The sequence below is a fragment of the Hippopotamus amphibius genome, chromosome 17 (genome assembly GCF_030028045.1).
Source record: "Hippopotamus amphibius kiboko isolate mHipAmp2 chromosome 17, mHipAmp2.hap2, whole genome shotgun sequence".
Classification (NCBI taxonomy): Eukaryota; Metazoa; Chordata; class Mammalia; order Artiodactyla; family Hippopotamidae; genus Hippopotamus; species Hippopotamus amphibius.
The window spans coordinates 56,099,631-56,116,097 of NC_080202.1; the positions used below are offsets into that span (position 1 = coordinate 56,099,631).

A 16,467-nucleotide genomic window follows, 5' to 3' on the forward strand; every position below is an offset into this window, starting at 1 on the left:
CCTCCGCCACCTTCATAACCAATTAATTCATTTCTATTCCCCCTGGCCAGCTCATTTTCCTCCAGCACAGGGCTCCTGGGTGAACAGGCCCCTTTCCCAGGGCTGCAGGGTTCTTGGAGGCCCAGTTAACGCAAGTCCCTCCTGGGCTTAATGGGCCGGCTGGTTGGAGGGCCAGCGCCCCCTTGTGAGGCAGACGGGGAGCTGTCATCCCCAGGACTGCGTGGTGTCACCCCTGCAGCTTTAGTCCCGCCCTAAGAAAGCAGGACCATGCTGGGCAGAAACCCGTGCCCGCAGCCTGTGGCGCAGGCAGGTAATTATGATCAGAGCAAGGGCTGGCGGACTACGGCCCTGTTTTTGTAAATCCAGTGTGACTGGAACAGGGCTGCGTTCATTTGTTCTTCTGTGGTCTGTGGCAGCTTTCGCACTGCAGTGGCCGAGTAGTTGCAGAGGGACCACATGGCCCCCAAAGCCGAAAAGAGTCAGTATCTGGCCCTTTCCAGAAAAGCTGTGCAGCCCCAGTGTTAAGGATGGGGGGGACTTGGGACTTCCCTGGTGGTGCAGTGGTTAAGAATCTACCTGCCAATGCAGGGGACACGGGTTCAATCCCTGGCCCGGGAAGATCCCACATGATGTGGAGCAATTAAGCCCGTGCACCACAACTACTGAGCCTGTGCTCTAGAGCCCGTGAGCCACAACTATTGTGCCCACGTGCCGCAACTACTGAGCCCACATCCTGCAACTACTGAAGCCTGTCTACCTAGAGTCTGCTCCGCAACAAGAGAAGCCACCACAATGAGAAGCCAGAGCACAACAAAGAGTGACCCCCCGCTCACTGCAAGTAGAGAGAAAGCCTGAGCGCAGCAATGAAGACCCAACGCAGCCAAAAAAAAAAAGCATGGAGGGGACTTGACGTGCCTGCGGGTCCCTCAAAGGGCCCTGTGGATAGAGGCTGTGGCCAGGACCCTCAGCCTTATCCTGTGTGTGCTGGGGATGCGAGGGACCATTAGAATAGGAAAGGCCAGTTAGCCGCCTCAGTGGCAGGGCTCGGGCCGCAGTCAGAGCTGGGACCTCGGGGAGGGAGAGGGAAAGTCCCTCCTCCACTGTGTTCAGACAGCACAGGAGGGTCTTTCCCTACTGGACCTCTGGGGGTCTCTAGACGAGTGGTTCACACCGCGCTATTCTGTAGGGTCGAGACTGCCCAAGCGCTGCTCTTGGGGTGAGGGTTTCTCCCCCCCGCCACCTGCAGGCTTGGTTATTACTGTTGTGCCCCAGCTGAGAAGGAAGGACTGGTGGACTTCATGGTGAACACGGTCCTCCCAGGGTGGGGCTGGAGTCCACGTTCATTGTCACCACTGCCCCTCCCGGCATGCTCCCGTGGCTGTCCAGCACGTCTGCCTGTGAGGTCCACTTGCTCCCTCCTGCCCCTGCACGCGGTCAGCCCACTCAGCACTGCATGGGGCCCTGACGCCCGCCCCTCTCGCACGTTCCCCGCGTGGTGATGCTTGGGGTTGCAGAGGCTGTCTTTTCATCTACAGCACGATAGTTCCGTGGGGACTGGGAGAGCTGACGGGCGTGAGACAGCTCTGGTCCCAGCTGAGTCTAGGAAACTGCCTTGGGATCGTCAGTATGAAAAATATTGTCGAACCACTAAAACCACAGGCCAGTGAAAAGTGTGTGCTCTTCTTTGCCTGTCAAATTCTTGCCAACCAAACTCTGCTGGTTTCTAATCCCTTTCCTGGCATTCAGGGTCCCTGTCTGTCAAGTTGCAAGCCGGTTAAAAACCCATGCTGCAAACCCCTGACTTTACATTCATGAACGTGGCCGACATAGCAGTATCTAGACTAAATCTTTAGGGGTCACAAGACCCAGACTCAGAAGCTGCATGCAGTTCACAGGTTTTCAGAACATGGCACTTGGTAAGGAGGACCCAGAGGAAGAGACCCCAAATTCGTTCCTCCATGTGGTTAATAACTGGGCGTTCCCATCCTTAGAGCAGCTCACAGATGAGATTCCTTCTGCCCAAGGGGCAGAAAGTGTAAGGTTTGTAAATCCAGACGCGGCTGCTGCTTAAGAAAGATCCTGCTTCATAACTGTCTGCCCACCTCCTGCTGGGTCTCCCCTGGGGCTGGGGCTCACAGGCTTCCTGGGCACTGCCTCTGCCGGGGTGGGGGTGCCCCTGGGTTCCCCTCACAGCTTTTCTGGGAGTGTCACATCCAGCCTCAGTCTGGCTGGGGTGGTGGGCTTGTAGGTTGTGACTGCTCCCCGCAGAGAGATGCCACCCCCTCACCCCCGAGCCAGTGAAGTTGGAGAACCTGGCTGGCTTCTAGCTCAGCAGCAAAAAGAAAAAGCACCATCAGCCACTCCTCTCCTCGTACACCGTCCCTTCTTCCCATCTTCTGGTCCAGGGGAAAAGTGTAACCCAGGAGGTAGACCAGGCTGGTGAGGACCCAGCACCCACTCTATCCTGAAGGTCCCCAGGACTGGCCTGACCTTTTTGGAAGCGGACACCACTCTAGCGGATGGTGTTCTGAAATGCATAACTGGCAAGGGTGAATGGTTGTTCTCCTGCTTTCTGCCTCCTGCCATGTCCACGAACCATCCACCAGTGTGAATTTCTAGAAACATATGCTAACTCACCTCCACGTGAGGGCGCCAGAGGGATAAAAATTGGGTCCCTCTGGGTTCCCTCAGTGCTCACCCGGGTAAGCCAGTGCTTCTGCCTATTCCTTAGAAAAGATGGGCGCACCATCTGCTTCATCTGGGGGGCACATGTCCTTGGAAGCCACTGTCCCCAAAAGGGACAAGGCCCACCCAGCAAGGATAAGAAATAATCGATGGTGAGAGGACTGGCCCAGAGCAGCCACAAAGCTAAGGATCCGACCCTTGCAGTCTGACCTGCCTCAGTATCTGTGGGACCCTCCCTGTTCAACCATGTATACAGGTGGGCCCCGGCCTGCCCAGCTACCTAATCGAGGATGCTCTCTGCCTAACTACCTACGTGAGGGACCCAACCTGCTCACCCACCTACAGTGTGAAACCTGAACTGCCCAAATACCCACATGTAGGACCCTCCTCGCCAACTACCTACAAGTGAGCTTCAACCTGCCCAACTACCCACATGTGGCACTGAAATTACCCAAATACCTAAATGAGGGACCCGCCCTGCCCAAATACCTACAAGTAGGCTTCAGCCTGCTCAACTACCTCATCTAGGATCCATCCTGACCAACTACCTACAAGTAGAACCCTACCTGCTAAACCACCTACAAGTGGGCCCCGACCTGCCTAGCCACCTAAGTGAGGCCCCTCCCTGCCTAACTACCCACGTGTGGGACCCAACCGGCTCAACCACCCACATGTGGGACCCTCCTTGGGCAGCTACCCATCTGTGGGACCTCAACTGCCTAAATACATAATGTAGGACCCAACCTGCCAACTACCTGCAAGTGGGACCCAACCTGCCCAACTAACTACAAGTGGGGCCTTTTTGCCTAACCACCCACATGTGGGACCTGACTTGACTCCCTGTAGGCCTTGCAGACTTGGAACGGGGTCTCGGGCTAGCTTTGGTTAGTGAGCTATCCTGCTGCAGGTGATGAGAGGCAAACTCCCCTGGGGTCTGGATCCCAGCATCTGGGCTGGCTTCTGCAATTCCAAACATTCCCCTTCCTCACCCCGTTTCCCCCATCCATTCCCGCAGTACTTGTAAGATGGCATGACTGAAATAAATGATCTTTTCCCCTTATTTCTCTTTACAGAACCGAGGAATAATGAAGTTATCCTTAGCCTCCTCCTAAAGCCTTTCCCATTTGGCATCTTAAAACTTGAGAGAGAAAGTGGAAGCCCCAGAGAGGAGCCAGCAGGCTCCCGGGGTGCATTTTCCTACATAAATCTGCCGGGACTAGGCCCCCCATCCAGGACTTTCCTTGGCTGGGAGGGTCTGGAATGCCCGCGGCGCTTCCCGGTAGAGGCGTTACTCCCTGTTCGCGTGGATTGCTTTGTTAAGCTGAAGGGTTTTCCTGGACTTTTATTTTCGTTGTCATGCAGCCTTCCTGTCCACACACCCTCTACACCTGAGATATCACCAATGTCAGCAGTGCCATCATTTTAAAATCAGTATAGTTTCATTCCAGCCCTCCTGCTTTTCATCACTGAAGCCAAACCAGGAAAGACGTTGAGGTGTGTTGGACAAATGAGGGAGAGCTGCCTGTGCTCGCCGGCTGGTTAGGGGTGGTCGACTACCCTCTTCCCCTTGGGGCCCATTCTCCCCTGTCTTCGCCTGGCTCGGTTGTGGGGGTGAGAGATGATGACCGATGAGTGGGAGGCAAAGAACCAGAACCAGCTGTTGGTTTCCTCTTGCCCGTACCCTCCACTGACAGCAGGCTCGGATCCAGCCCCCTTGTTGCTAAGAGGCCTTTTCACTGATGTTCTTATCAGCTCAGCCAAATCTCCACCTTCGCTTTGGCAGAAGCAATAATGATAGAGTTTGCTTAAAATAGATGTCTCAATTCTGCCTTTTCCTGGGTCTCATAGATGAGTTAGAACTTCACCAGATAATCGGATCAGTCCCAGATTTGTTTCTTGGAATTTTATATTTGACAGTATTTATACTATATCAAACTAATCTGCAGTTTTCAGATATGTTGGCTAAAACATTTTTTTTAAAGCCGTAAGTTTATAGAAATGTTTTTTTCTATTTAATGGAAGGCTGGGAAATGTCCTATGTCAGCCCTCAGGGCATGTTACATTCCTAGGGACCTTCTCCTCTGGGTCTAATACCTTCGGTTCATGAGTTTAGGACAGAACAGGCAGCAAAGCAACAGCCACACAGAGCCTTGTAACCCGCCCCACACAGCAATAGCAACAGCGGCGCCCTTGCCCAGGCCGGGGTCTGACTGAAGAATAGGTGATTCCCTCCAGGTTAATAAGTTTGTCTGGACACTTCCTGAACGTGGCTTGTAGGCACCAAGCCTCACGTCCTCCTGATGGCTTGGATCTGTGTTCGGTCCAATAAACTTTGAGTAGATGGTCTTGATTACTGTGTGTTTATTTCAGGTTTGCTTGTTTTTAAAAAATAATCTTTTCGAACCCGTTAAAATTGGAGCGCTCTCTCAGTTTGTGCCTGTTACCTTCCAGCAGAGTGCGAAGTCCTAGGTCCACCCTGTTAAAAATATGCAAGCGCCACAGCCATTCAGAGACACACGAGAGGATTTGTGTTCCTTTGGGGGGATGCCCACTCGTACATCTGGAGCTCAACACACAGCCTGTCAATTCACGGGTCTCCTTTCTTCAGGCAGTAGGGTACCACGTACTTCTCACAGGCTCCTTCTCCTCCAGACAGGAAAGTGGATTGTAGAAATAACTTTCCCAGAGTGACTAAGAGAGGCTTGGATTTGGGACTTGGATATTTCACCTTCTAGATGCTGCTGTAGTGAGAAAACCAACTGTTTTCTGTTTGGGAGATACGGGATTGCTGCCAAAGGAATACGTTAGCATAAGTGTAAGACCAGACATCACTCAGGATCCCCCTCTAGGCAGGGTTGGGGTGCTGGTCGGGCAAAGCCAGGGTGGCCAGAGGCTGTGCTGAAGCTCTGCCTCCTGACGGGCCTGCAGGGACCAGAGCAGACCCCGCCGTTTGGTTTACATCCTCTGAAGGTGGCCCGTGCCTGGCCGGTGGTGCAGTGTGGAGGGAGGAACTGCAGATGCCTGAAACCGGAATAGTGAGCCCGTGCCAGCACGCAGGGCCCAGGCACGCTGAGAGCACAGCACAGCAGAGCAGAACAGACAAGAAGCGAACCGTGGCTGCAGTCTCACCCCACCCGTTCATGTTTGCTCTCGTGGGAGGTGCCCTGTGCTGGGCAGATGGCGTGGCCCTGCCACACAGACATAACAGAATACCACTCCCAGCCCCCCGGCCCCCCAGCCCGTGTGTGGTGAACATCAAGCGACTCTCCAGCCAGGCCTGTTCCCTGGGAAGAGGATCAGGGCCCCCACTGGCTACATGGTGTCTTTGTGCACATTGCAAAGAGGCGCCCCTTCCTCTGGGCAGTGAGACCCCACACCCACCCTTGCCCCTGAGCCAAGCACCCTGCGGCCACATCTGTATGCTCTGGGTTCCCAGCTAATTGTGTTTTTTCTTCCTCCACTCTCGGTTCATCCCTGTAAACAAAGGCTGCTTCTAACGTGTCTCTTCGTAGGCTCTCCAGCCGCCCCGTGGAACACCTCTGCTTCCTCGCGGCCTCCCGGGGAGGGGTGCCGTCAGCATCAAAGGCAGGCCCAGGAGTTCCCTGGCAGTCCGGTGGTTAGGTGTCCTCGCGCTCACTGCCAACGGTGTGGGTTCAGCCTCTGGTCGGGGAACTAAGATCCTGCAGGCCGAGTGGCACGGCCAGCGGGAAGAAAGAAAAGGGAGGCCCGAGGGGAAACTGTAACACCAAGAACTTGAGGGATAACTTGGGGTCCCCAAATCTCCAGGGTAAACCCAAGACTTAGAACCCCAGCTTGTAGAAGGCTCAAGTTGAGTTTTGTTTAAGACCAAACCAGCTCCTGTGTTAAGAGTGGGTTTCGTTTTAGTTTCATTTTTTTCTTATTCTGGAAAGCAAAGCAGTAAAACAGGAGAGAGGAGTGTCCCAACTCCCCAGGATGCACACGGTCTCTCTCCCTCTTTCTCCCCGCTGGGTTGGGTGCATCTTTTTCCTCTTTATCCTTTCTTCTTGACAGAGTTCAGAAAGAACAGCTGGCTGCCATCTTCAAGCTCATGAAGGACAACACGGAGACGTTTGGCGAGATGTCGGATGGTGACGTGCGGGAGCAGCTCCGGCTCTACGACATGTAGGCGCCTCCCCCTGGCAAGACACCCGACAGCTGGGCCATAACTCTGCCCCAGCCCGGGACCCAAGCCCGTGCTATTCTCAGGCTTTTGTAGGCTTCATTTTATCTTATATTCATAGATGTAGAAGTGTATCATACACAGCGTTGCTCAGTTCTTGCAATTTAGATACTGTGTTACAGGAATCAGGAATGTTGTCTTCAGAGGAGAAAACCCCCAGGTTTCTGCCTGCTGGTGAGGCTCCAGCTGTTCCATGGGTTCTCCTCCGAGGCTGTCATCTGATCCAAATTAGACCTTCCGCGCAGACCCTGGGCAGGCAGCGGCCCAGAAAGGCTGGCTCGAAGGCTCGGCCCCTGCCCTGCCAGCACAGGGTGTGGAAAGGATTCAGGGATGTTGTTGTGGGGAGGATGAGTATCAGGTCCCGCTGTCCGAGCATCCAGTCTAATAACACTACATCTTCTTCTGCCTTAGAAGGATTTCTGAAAGCTATAATTGTATGGAAGCAAGCAGTAGAGGAGCATTCCTAAAAAGCAAAAAGTCTGATTCAAAGACTCACCCTCCATCCTGGACCAAAGTATCAGAGTTAAGACCCTCTAACAGTTTCTCTTATTTAAGCAGGAGACTTACTTTATATATAATTAAGACTTCTACGAGTGTTTATCATACACCTAGACCTGTGCTAGACACTGTCAATAGAAATAAAATACGCAGCACAGTCCCTGCCTTTAGAGAGATTAGTCCCGTGGAGGGGAATTCCCTGGAGGTCCAGTGGTTAGGACTTGGCACTTTCACTGCCGAGGGTGCGGGTTCAATCCCTGGTCGGGTAACTAAGATCCTGCAAGCCTTGTGTGCAGCCAAAAATAAAGAAAGAGAGAAAACTAAAGTACTTTGGAGAATCCAGGCGCATGGGCAGGAAAAGAGAACCTTACCAGTCAGCATTCAATAAAATGCCAGAATGACCTCACAAAGAGTGTCTGGGCCATCTTAGCACATCAGTAAAGTTGTGTGAGTCAGTGAATGCATGCTGACGGGAGTAACAGCGGGTCTCCATATGGCCCCGGTCCTGGTCCTGTTTCTGCTCACCCTGCTGGTGGAAAAATTCATAGCCAGCTAAATTAAGGAGAGTAGGCTAAAGGAATAATCTAAGAAAATTCTTGAGAATATTTTTTATTTGCTGAAATAAAACTAAACACACGAAAGCAAAAGCAGAAGCAGTGTTTTACGTACCTCAGTTTAGTAAGTATCACGGGGAGCACAGCGCACCTTCTTTCATCCTCTTTTGCTTGTGAGGGTTTTTCCAACCCCACCCCGCCCCCCGGCTGTCACTGTAATTGCTTTTGCTTCTTTGCTGACAGTCCACAGCGGGAGGATCTGCGCTCTGTGTCTGTAGTTATATCCAAATGTCAGGGCTGTGTTTCTTTTTCAAAAAATTATTTTTACCTTTTTTGTCACTGCTTTTTTAAAATGTTATGATTTAAGCATTGTTTCTCTCTCTCTCTCTCTCGTCCCTGGAACTTGCACTGTCCTGCAGCCACTTTATATCTCTTTCTTCACCTCCTTCTTCCAGTCCTTCTTCTCTGATTATACCAAACAAACAGGAACGACTGGTGGGTACTTGAGTCAAAATTCCTATGGCTATGTGAAAAGTAAACTGAAGGAACTTTTCTATACTTGGTTCATCTAAGATGTTCCAACTGCAAAGAACTGAAAACTCCAACTCCATTGTCTTAAACAAAAGGAGAACTTGGGTACTGGAGGAGTCCAAAGACAGAATGCCTGCAGGTCCAGAAGGGTCAGGGGCCAAGCTATAATTCTCTTAGCTTGGTCTTCCTTGCACTGTGGGCTTTTGTCACAGGCTAGCTCTCCTCATGGTTGTAAGATGGCTGCAGGAGTTCAGGTGTCACGTCCAGAAGCAGGAAAAGGGCCATTTCTTGCTTGTGTCTCTAGAAGTGAGGGAACCAGTTCAGGTGCACCCTCCCCTTTTGGGTCCCAATTGGCCAGAATGTCATGTGTCCATGCCTTCACCAATCACTAGCAAGGAGATGGGACCACCATGGTTGGCTGAGATGCCTGGGGCTGGGGCCAGCAACTCCTGAACACTTAGCCATCCAGAGGAGGGAGTCACTGGACCTCACTGGGGCTCTGTGAGAAACGGATGGGAGGGATGGGTAGTGGGTAGAGAGGACCATTCTGTCATCTGGTGGGGACTTGGAAGCCAGTGTCTGAAGTGCCGAGCACATGTGATACTCCTCCTGAGTGGTGGTTCTGTTGCCTGGGCTCCGGGTCTCTGATGCTTTGCAGAGCACTGTTGGCTTGCTCTGATGCCATTTGCAGATAAGCCCCAGCTTCGGTTTATACGATTCTGTCACTTAACGAGCTTTGCTGGCACACACCAGTGGCCAGAAGAGTCCTCTTAAAACAAAACCCATTTCCAAAGGACACCCATATGTCCCACCAGATCTCACTGTTGTTACAGGTCAGGAAAATCAAAGTGCCTTCGAAAAAACGTACCTGCAGAATCAGAACTTGTTCTTAAAATTTCCCAGGAGTCAATGCAAGAACTTAACACACAACCATAAGATAACAGCCTACCCTGCAAGCTGAAAGCAGGAGGAAACATCCTGTCTGTTCCTAAGTGTCTGGAGGAAGAAAAGTTGATACCATCAGGCCACTGCATCGTCCTTAACAGAGAACCTTGTCAAATTTTGGATTTGTGCCAGTTCAATAGGTCAAAAATGTTAGCTCTGTGAAACTTTAATTTGCGTTGTTCTTATTTTGAAAAAGTTTGTGCATCCATTGAAATGTTTAGGGGCTCCTTGCATTATCTTCCGTCCCTGTCTGCTCCTGTTTTCTATTGACTACCACACATTTAATCTCAGCTTAATTCACCGAATAGCACCCATTTCCGATTATCTGGCCATAATTTTGGGTACAGCACCCATCATTCTCAAGCCATGATCCTGAATTGGAAAGGGAATCTAGGTAATTCCCGGGAAAGCTCACCAAATTCACGAGCGTTGGTGAAAGTCAAAATGCTAACCAGAGAAAGGGTGACTGTCCACAGCACAATTTCATCCGAGTGATAATTGCCCACTTTATATACTCTGAGGAACCCCGCGCCCGCAAACTGGACCAATCACTGCCCACGGCCGATATCCCTTCGCGGTGCCTCAGTGGTTCAAGCATCTGCCAATCTACAACGAAGGCGGAGGTCTTGATTGCCATTGGGTACCGTATCCTCCCATCTCTCCCCGCCTCCACTCGAGACCCCCTCCCTCCGAGGTGGGAGGTTCGGCTGTCCATCGCGTCCAGACGGGTTTCCTCAGTGATTGACAAGCGCCTTTTGTCCAATAAGAAGTATAGGCTGGCTCATCCCGGCCACACGAGATCTAGCCCCTCGGGTGCGCGCCCCCAGGGCTACCTCGGAGCCCAGCCGGTCTCGGGTGCCGTCCCGTCGTTCGGCTCAAGTCAAAAGATCCATCCCCGCAGCGAGTTTCCTGCCGCGTCGGGGTGCGGCCTGGCGAGCAGTCCTGCCTGGGGCCGCCTCCTAGCTCCTACCGAGGCCCGGTTCCCACAACTTAGCGAACAGCAAAGCCCGAGCCGTGCGCCGTGCTACACCCTCGACGGGAAGATGAATTCGAGCCGGTTCCTGCACCCCAGGAGCCCACCAACCACACCACCACCTTCCCCCAGCACTCCCCAAGCCCGCCCTAGACTCCCAGACCTTGGGTACTGGGCTGACCTTAAGGTGCGAGGCGAAATGAGTCACACTTTCCCTCACGTGCGCTCGCCCTTTCACATTATCCCCGAGGCGCTTAAGCTTCGGTTTACCAAAACAGCTGCTGAGTAAGTGTGAAATCAGGTTGGACTCACCACCCGGAAATAGAGATCAAATTGTTTCCATTCTGACACCCAGATCCAGCCCGCTGGAGGTTGCACAGCCCTAGAGGGGGTCCCACCAACATCGAGTCTTTGGGCCTGATGGTGGCCTGGGTCCTCTGCAAATGAAAAAGAGAGCCATGCCCCAGAGCAGGCTGGGTCATCAGGGGTTACTGAAACTGTTACGTAACCATCAGTCTGCAATCAGGGTTTTTGGTAAATTTCATTTGTTCTCATCTCTTTATGTACCTTAATTCCTTTTTGTTGAGCGCTCCAACGGGGGAGAGGTTATATTACAGGTTGTCAGTTATTTAGCTTCTTCAAAGGTTGAACATATTCACTTCAGAACCGTGTTAGGCGGTGTCTCTGGTTCTCCTGTAATCAGCTTCAATGATGCTGTAAGTTCAGCTTCAGGAGAGGAGACAGCTGGCAAGGGGAATAAAATTAAGAAAACTGTTCCAGGAAGAAAAGGTTTAATGAAGGAAATGGGAGCACGGGGGCAAAGAACAGAGGATTCAAATGTGAATATTGAGTGGTGTGAATTGGCACATGTACCCTTTCAGACATTTATGGAGTCTGTCTTCAAGCAAAAATGCTATGCTAGATGACATAATGAAAAATGCTGAGGTGGGAGGCAAGGTGAGAGGAAGGTTCACTGACTTTTTGGAGCGAGTGTTAAATGCACAGAACGGTGTGCCTTGCCAAGGTTCTCTCATGAATCTTCACAACAACTCTGTGAAGGACACAATGTTCACCTTCTACAGAAGATGAAAACAAGATTCAAAAAATATTGATGACCCAATGTAAAACAATGAGCAAAGGATCTTAATAGACTTTTCCGCAAAGAAGAGCCACAAACAGCCAATAAGCACATGAAAAGAAGCTCAACATGCAAATGAAATGTAAATCAAAACCACATGGTGACACCACTTCAGGACCACTAGAATGGCCGTAATGAAAAAGACAATAACAAGTGTTGGTGAGAATGTGGGAAAACTGGAAGAGTCACACACTCTTGATGGGAATGCAAAATGGTGCAGCTGCTTTGGAAAACAATGGCAAGTTCCTCCAGATATGAAACAGAGAATTGCAATGTTCTCAACAATTCTACTCCTAGGCATATACCTGAGTGAAATGAAAACAGACACCCACACTCACCACAAAAAAGAAATGGTAATTATGTGATGCAATGGAGATGGAAATCATTTTGCAATATATAAGTGTATTAAATTAATCCATTGTACACCTTAAACTTACACGTTATATATCAGTTATAGCTCAATAAAGCTGAAGAAAAAAAAAACCATATGTCCACAGAAAAACTTACAAATGAATGTTCATGTCAACATCATTCATAATCGCTAAAAGGTGGAAACCACCCAAACATCAGTAACTGATGAATGCACAAATAAAATGTAGTAAATTGATATAATGGAATATCATTCAGCAATAAAAAAGGAATGAAGTAGTTACATGCTACCACATGCATGAACCCTGAAACTATCATACCAAGTGAAAAAAGCCAGATACAGGACTTCCCTGGTGGCCCAGTGGTTAAGCCTCCACGCTCCCAATGCAGGGGGGCATGGGTTCAATCCCTGGTCAGGGAAGATCCTGCATGCCACGTGGCATGGCCAAAAAAAAAAAAAAAAGCCAGATACAAAAGACTACATGTTGAATCATTCCGTTTATATGAAATGTCCTGAGTAGGCAAATTTATAGACACAGAAAGGAGATTAGTGGTTGCCTAGGGCTGGGGGTTGGGTGACAGGGAAGAAGATCGACAGCTAACAGGTACAGGGTATTTGGGGGAAGGAATGAAAGCATTCAAAATTGATCATGATGGACTTCCCTGGTGGCCCAGTGGTTAAGACTCTGTGCTTCCAGTGCAGGGGGTGCAGGTTCAATTCCTGGTCAGGGGAACTAAGATGCCATATGGCGTGTGGTGCAGCCAAAAGAAAACCCCAAATTGATCATGATAATGTTTGCACAACTGCGAATATACTAAAAACCATTGAATTGTCTGCTTTAAATAGATGAATGGTATGGTGTGTGAATTATACCTCAACAAACCTGAAATATACATAGTTCTTGCTTCTGTTGGTGTTCGGTGGCATTCCAGTCCAAAGGGCAACAGGGGCACATATTGTGGATGCCTCTTTAATATTTTGATTTTTTTTAATCTATAACCATGAGAAGAAAAAAAAAAGACATGCCTTGGGTGTGTAACAATACAACTAATGTTTATTGTGAGCTTGTGCCTGGCCCTGTGATGAGAACTTGATGTTCTATGTGATATAGTCCTTATGAGAAAAGTGCTGTGTGGCAGCTTGGGCCCCCGGGAAAACAACTCTGAAGTGGAGATGGGCACAGAAGAGGCTCATTAGGGAGTGCTTCTGGGGTCAGCACCCATGGGAGGAAGGGAAGGGACAGGACTGGGTCGAGGGAGAAATTGTGTCCGACACAGTCTCAGTAGAGGCCAAAGCAGACCCTGTAGGGAGTTTTGAAGACGGAATCGCCCTTCAGAGCCTATGGGGTGTGAGGACCAGGCCTTAATACCATCTTGCCCATCAGCCACTGGATGCTGGCTGCCCTGGGAAGATGCTGGCTGTTCTCTCCAGTGAGGCATCTCCCCATAGGGGCTGACAGTGGGGGGAACAGTCTTCATTCCTGATGGGGAATCTGGGTGGCACGTTGAAGCATCCATCACGATTATTATCTGAATGTTACAGATAAGAAAATTGAAGCCTAGAGGGGCTAAGTAACTAGCCCAACGTGGCAGGTGAGTACATGGAAGGCGGCATTTAAATCTGAGATTTGGAGGAGGCTGGCTGCAGAGCTGAGGGCTGTTTTTTTAAAACTTACTTATTTACTTATTTGGCTGTGCCAGGTCTTAGTTGCAGCATGCATTCAGGATCTAGTTCCCCAACCAGGAATCAAACCCAAGTCCCTGTATTGGAAGTGCAGAGTCTTAACCACTAGACCGCAAGGGAAGTCCCAGAGCTGAGGGCTTTTAGCTAAACTGCCTCTGCCCTGAGGAGCTTTGAGAGGCTGAGCTGGAGAAGGGGAAACCACAGCCATGTACTGCAGAGGACTGCTCCCTCCAAGGGTGCTGTGCAGCCATGAGTGGTGGGTCCCTGGAGCATGGACCCCTCTGGGGCCACCAGCGGGGTGGCTAGTTAGAAAACTTCAGGATTCTACACCCCACGCCCTTCTGGACCAGCCCCAAAGCGCCAAGCTCCCCTCCCCAAGAAGACATGCTATAGAGCCACATACTGCTTCCAACTCCCTCCCATCCACCTGGCAAGCCCCCAGCCCATAACACAAACAGAGACCACATTAAGAAGGAACAGGGAGTCTCATATCAGGGATATGAGTAGGCAATCGAGTAAACGGGAAGCTAGAATGAGATTCCCATCGCCTCATTTTCCATAAATAATATAGATATCAGACACCAAAGATGGGGTCAAACAAAGGAGGCATTTCTGCAAATGTTGGAATTAATTGTTTTTCACCTACACGCGGTATCAGTCAGAGCTCATCATTGTAATAGAAACCAATTCTGGCGGATTCAAGAGGAAGGGGAATATATTAAAAAGAAATTGGAGCTTAGACCACCAGGAGGGCTTGAGAGCCAGAACTGGTCTCTTGAGGACAGTGATGCTCTGGTACCCAAACCTTGCAGTTGGCTTCAGCATCCCTCTCGGCCCAGGACCCTCTGTTAGCTCCTGCTGGTTGCCCCAGGAACTCTGTTGTGTTCAGACACCTCCTCAAGCACCTTCCACCATCTCTTCTCTTTGGACTCAGTCTTTAGGGTAATCTGGAAGTGCAGGGCAGCTCTCAACCAGTGGGGTGTAGACATCTTGGATAAATGCCCCAGGCTGCCGTCCTCGGGGCCCATCCTGCATCGCCAGCAGACGTGAGCCCGGCTGCTCATAGAGGAACAAGCTCAACAATGCTCCCTCCACCGGCTCTTCCCCCTTCCCTGTCTCGGCATCTCACACTGACTCCCTCACTCCTGCTTCCTGGGAACACTTCCCAAATAAACTCCCTGCACCCAAGTCTCAGGCTCTGCTGTCTGGGGAACACAAGCTGAGACACACACACATGTTCTAAAAGTACCAAAAAAAGCCTGGATACAACCACATTCATGATAGGTAGCTCCTGGGAAGAAGGGAGAAGAATGGAACTAGGAAGGGGGACACAAGGATTTTAAATTACTATGAGGTTTGTTTGTTTCTATAAAATACATATATAGCTGAAGCAAAAATGACAAAATACAGACATTTTTTAATGTTGGGTATTATTACTTCCCACTCCTTAGGATGGCTATTATCAAAAAAACAAACAAAAAAAAAACAAGCATTGGTGAAAATTAGAGAAATTGGAACCCTTGTGCATTCCCTGTGCCGTCTCTGTGGAAAATAGCATGGCAGTTCCAAAATAATTAAGCAAACAATTACCATATGAGGGGAGTTCCCTGGTGGCCTGGTGGTTGGGATTTCACTGCCGTAGCCTGGGGTTCAATCCCTGATCAGGGAACTGAGATCCCACAAGCCACACGGTACAGCCAAAAAAAAAAAAATTTACCATATGATCCAGCAATTCCACCTCTGGGTATACACCCAAAAAAACTGAAACCAGGAACTTGAACAGATATTAGTACAAGAATGTTCAGAGCAGGATTACTCATAATAGCCAAGAGGTAGGAACAACCCTAACACCATTTACGGATGAATGGATAAACAAACTGTGGCATATTCATACAATGGGATATTATTCAGCTTTCAAAAGGAAGGAAATTCTGAGACATGCTACAGCGCAGATGAAACTTGAGGACATAATGTTAAGTGAAATAAGCCAGACGTAAAAGGACAAAGATTGTATGATTCCACTTATATGATGTCCCTAGAGCAGTCAACTTCATAGAGACAGGAAGTAGAATGGCGGTTGCCAGGGACTAGGGGAGCAGGGAAGGGGGAGTTAGCATTTAATGGGCACAGAGTTTCAGTTTGGGAAGATGCAAAAATTCTAGAGATGGATGGAGATGATGGTTGCAAAACAATGTGAAGATACTTAATGCCACTTAACTTGGTTAATACACTCATTTGTAACACATATTAATATACTTAAATAGATCTACATAATATGCTTAAAATGGTCAACTTTTACATTATGTATATTTCACCACAATAAAAAAATTACACACAAAAAAATTCTGGGCCATGTGTATCTGGATGTTTTATTCTCTATTTTAAATTGAAAGGTAATCTCCCTTAATAAAAGAACATGAAAATTCTAAAAAATTTATAGAAGCAAATGGCTAATAAATACGTGAAAAGGTGCTCAACCTCAGGGTCTCCAGACAAAGGTAAGTGAAAGCAATAATTTTTTGCTTCTTTTAAGTCGTCAGAGTGGCAAAATATACAAAGGTTGTTTATATAAAATGTATGTTTCTCCATACATTTTGCAAAGGTATGGAGAAAATAATATTCTTACATTTTACTGGTGGAAATATGAATATATATATATACACACATATATGTACATATATATTCTCTTTTATGTTATTTTCCGTTATGGTTTATTACAGGATACTGAATATAGTTCCCTGTGCTCTACAGTAGGACCTTGTTGTTTATCCATTAATTACCTTTGTTTTTAATATAATTTATTTAATTGTAAGTCTGTATGATTTATTGTTTTTTTAATTTGGTGTAATTTATGAAAATTTAAACAAGATACACTATGAGGCAATAATC

The 16,467-nt window shown here is 49.0% G+C and overlaps 2 protein-coding genes across 2 annotated transcripts in view; one reads left to right on the forward strand and one right to left on the reverse strand.

The window, feature by feature from the left end:
• Positions 1–10,036, forward strand: part of MXRA7 (matrix remodeling associated 7) — a 33,283-nt gene extending 23,247 nt beyond the window's left edge. Inside the window, exons 4-5 of the mRNA XM_057714918.1 lie at positions 6,718–6,828; positions 9,373–10,036. Of these exons, the coding sequence (XP_057570901.1) occupies positions 6,718–6,828; positions 9,373–9,430 (169 nt within the window). The 3' untranslated portion in view covers positions 9,431–10,036. The remainder of the gene's footprint in view (positions 1–6,717; positions 6,829–9,372) is intronic.
• Positions 10,037–10,747: 711 nt separating this feature from the next.
• LOC130839989 (heterogeneous nuclear ribonucleoprotein D-like) overlaps positions 10,748–16,467 on the reverse strand; it is a 100,610-nt gene continuing 94,890 nt past the window's right edge. The window contains exons 5-6 of the transcript XR_009049945.1: positions 10,955–11,131; positions 10,748–10,824 (exon numbers count right to left, since the gene is read on the reverse strand). The gene's annotated coding sequence lies outside the window, so the exon portion shown is untranslated. The remainder of the gene's footprint in view (positions 10,825–10,954; positions 11,132–16,467) is intronic.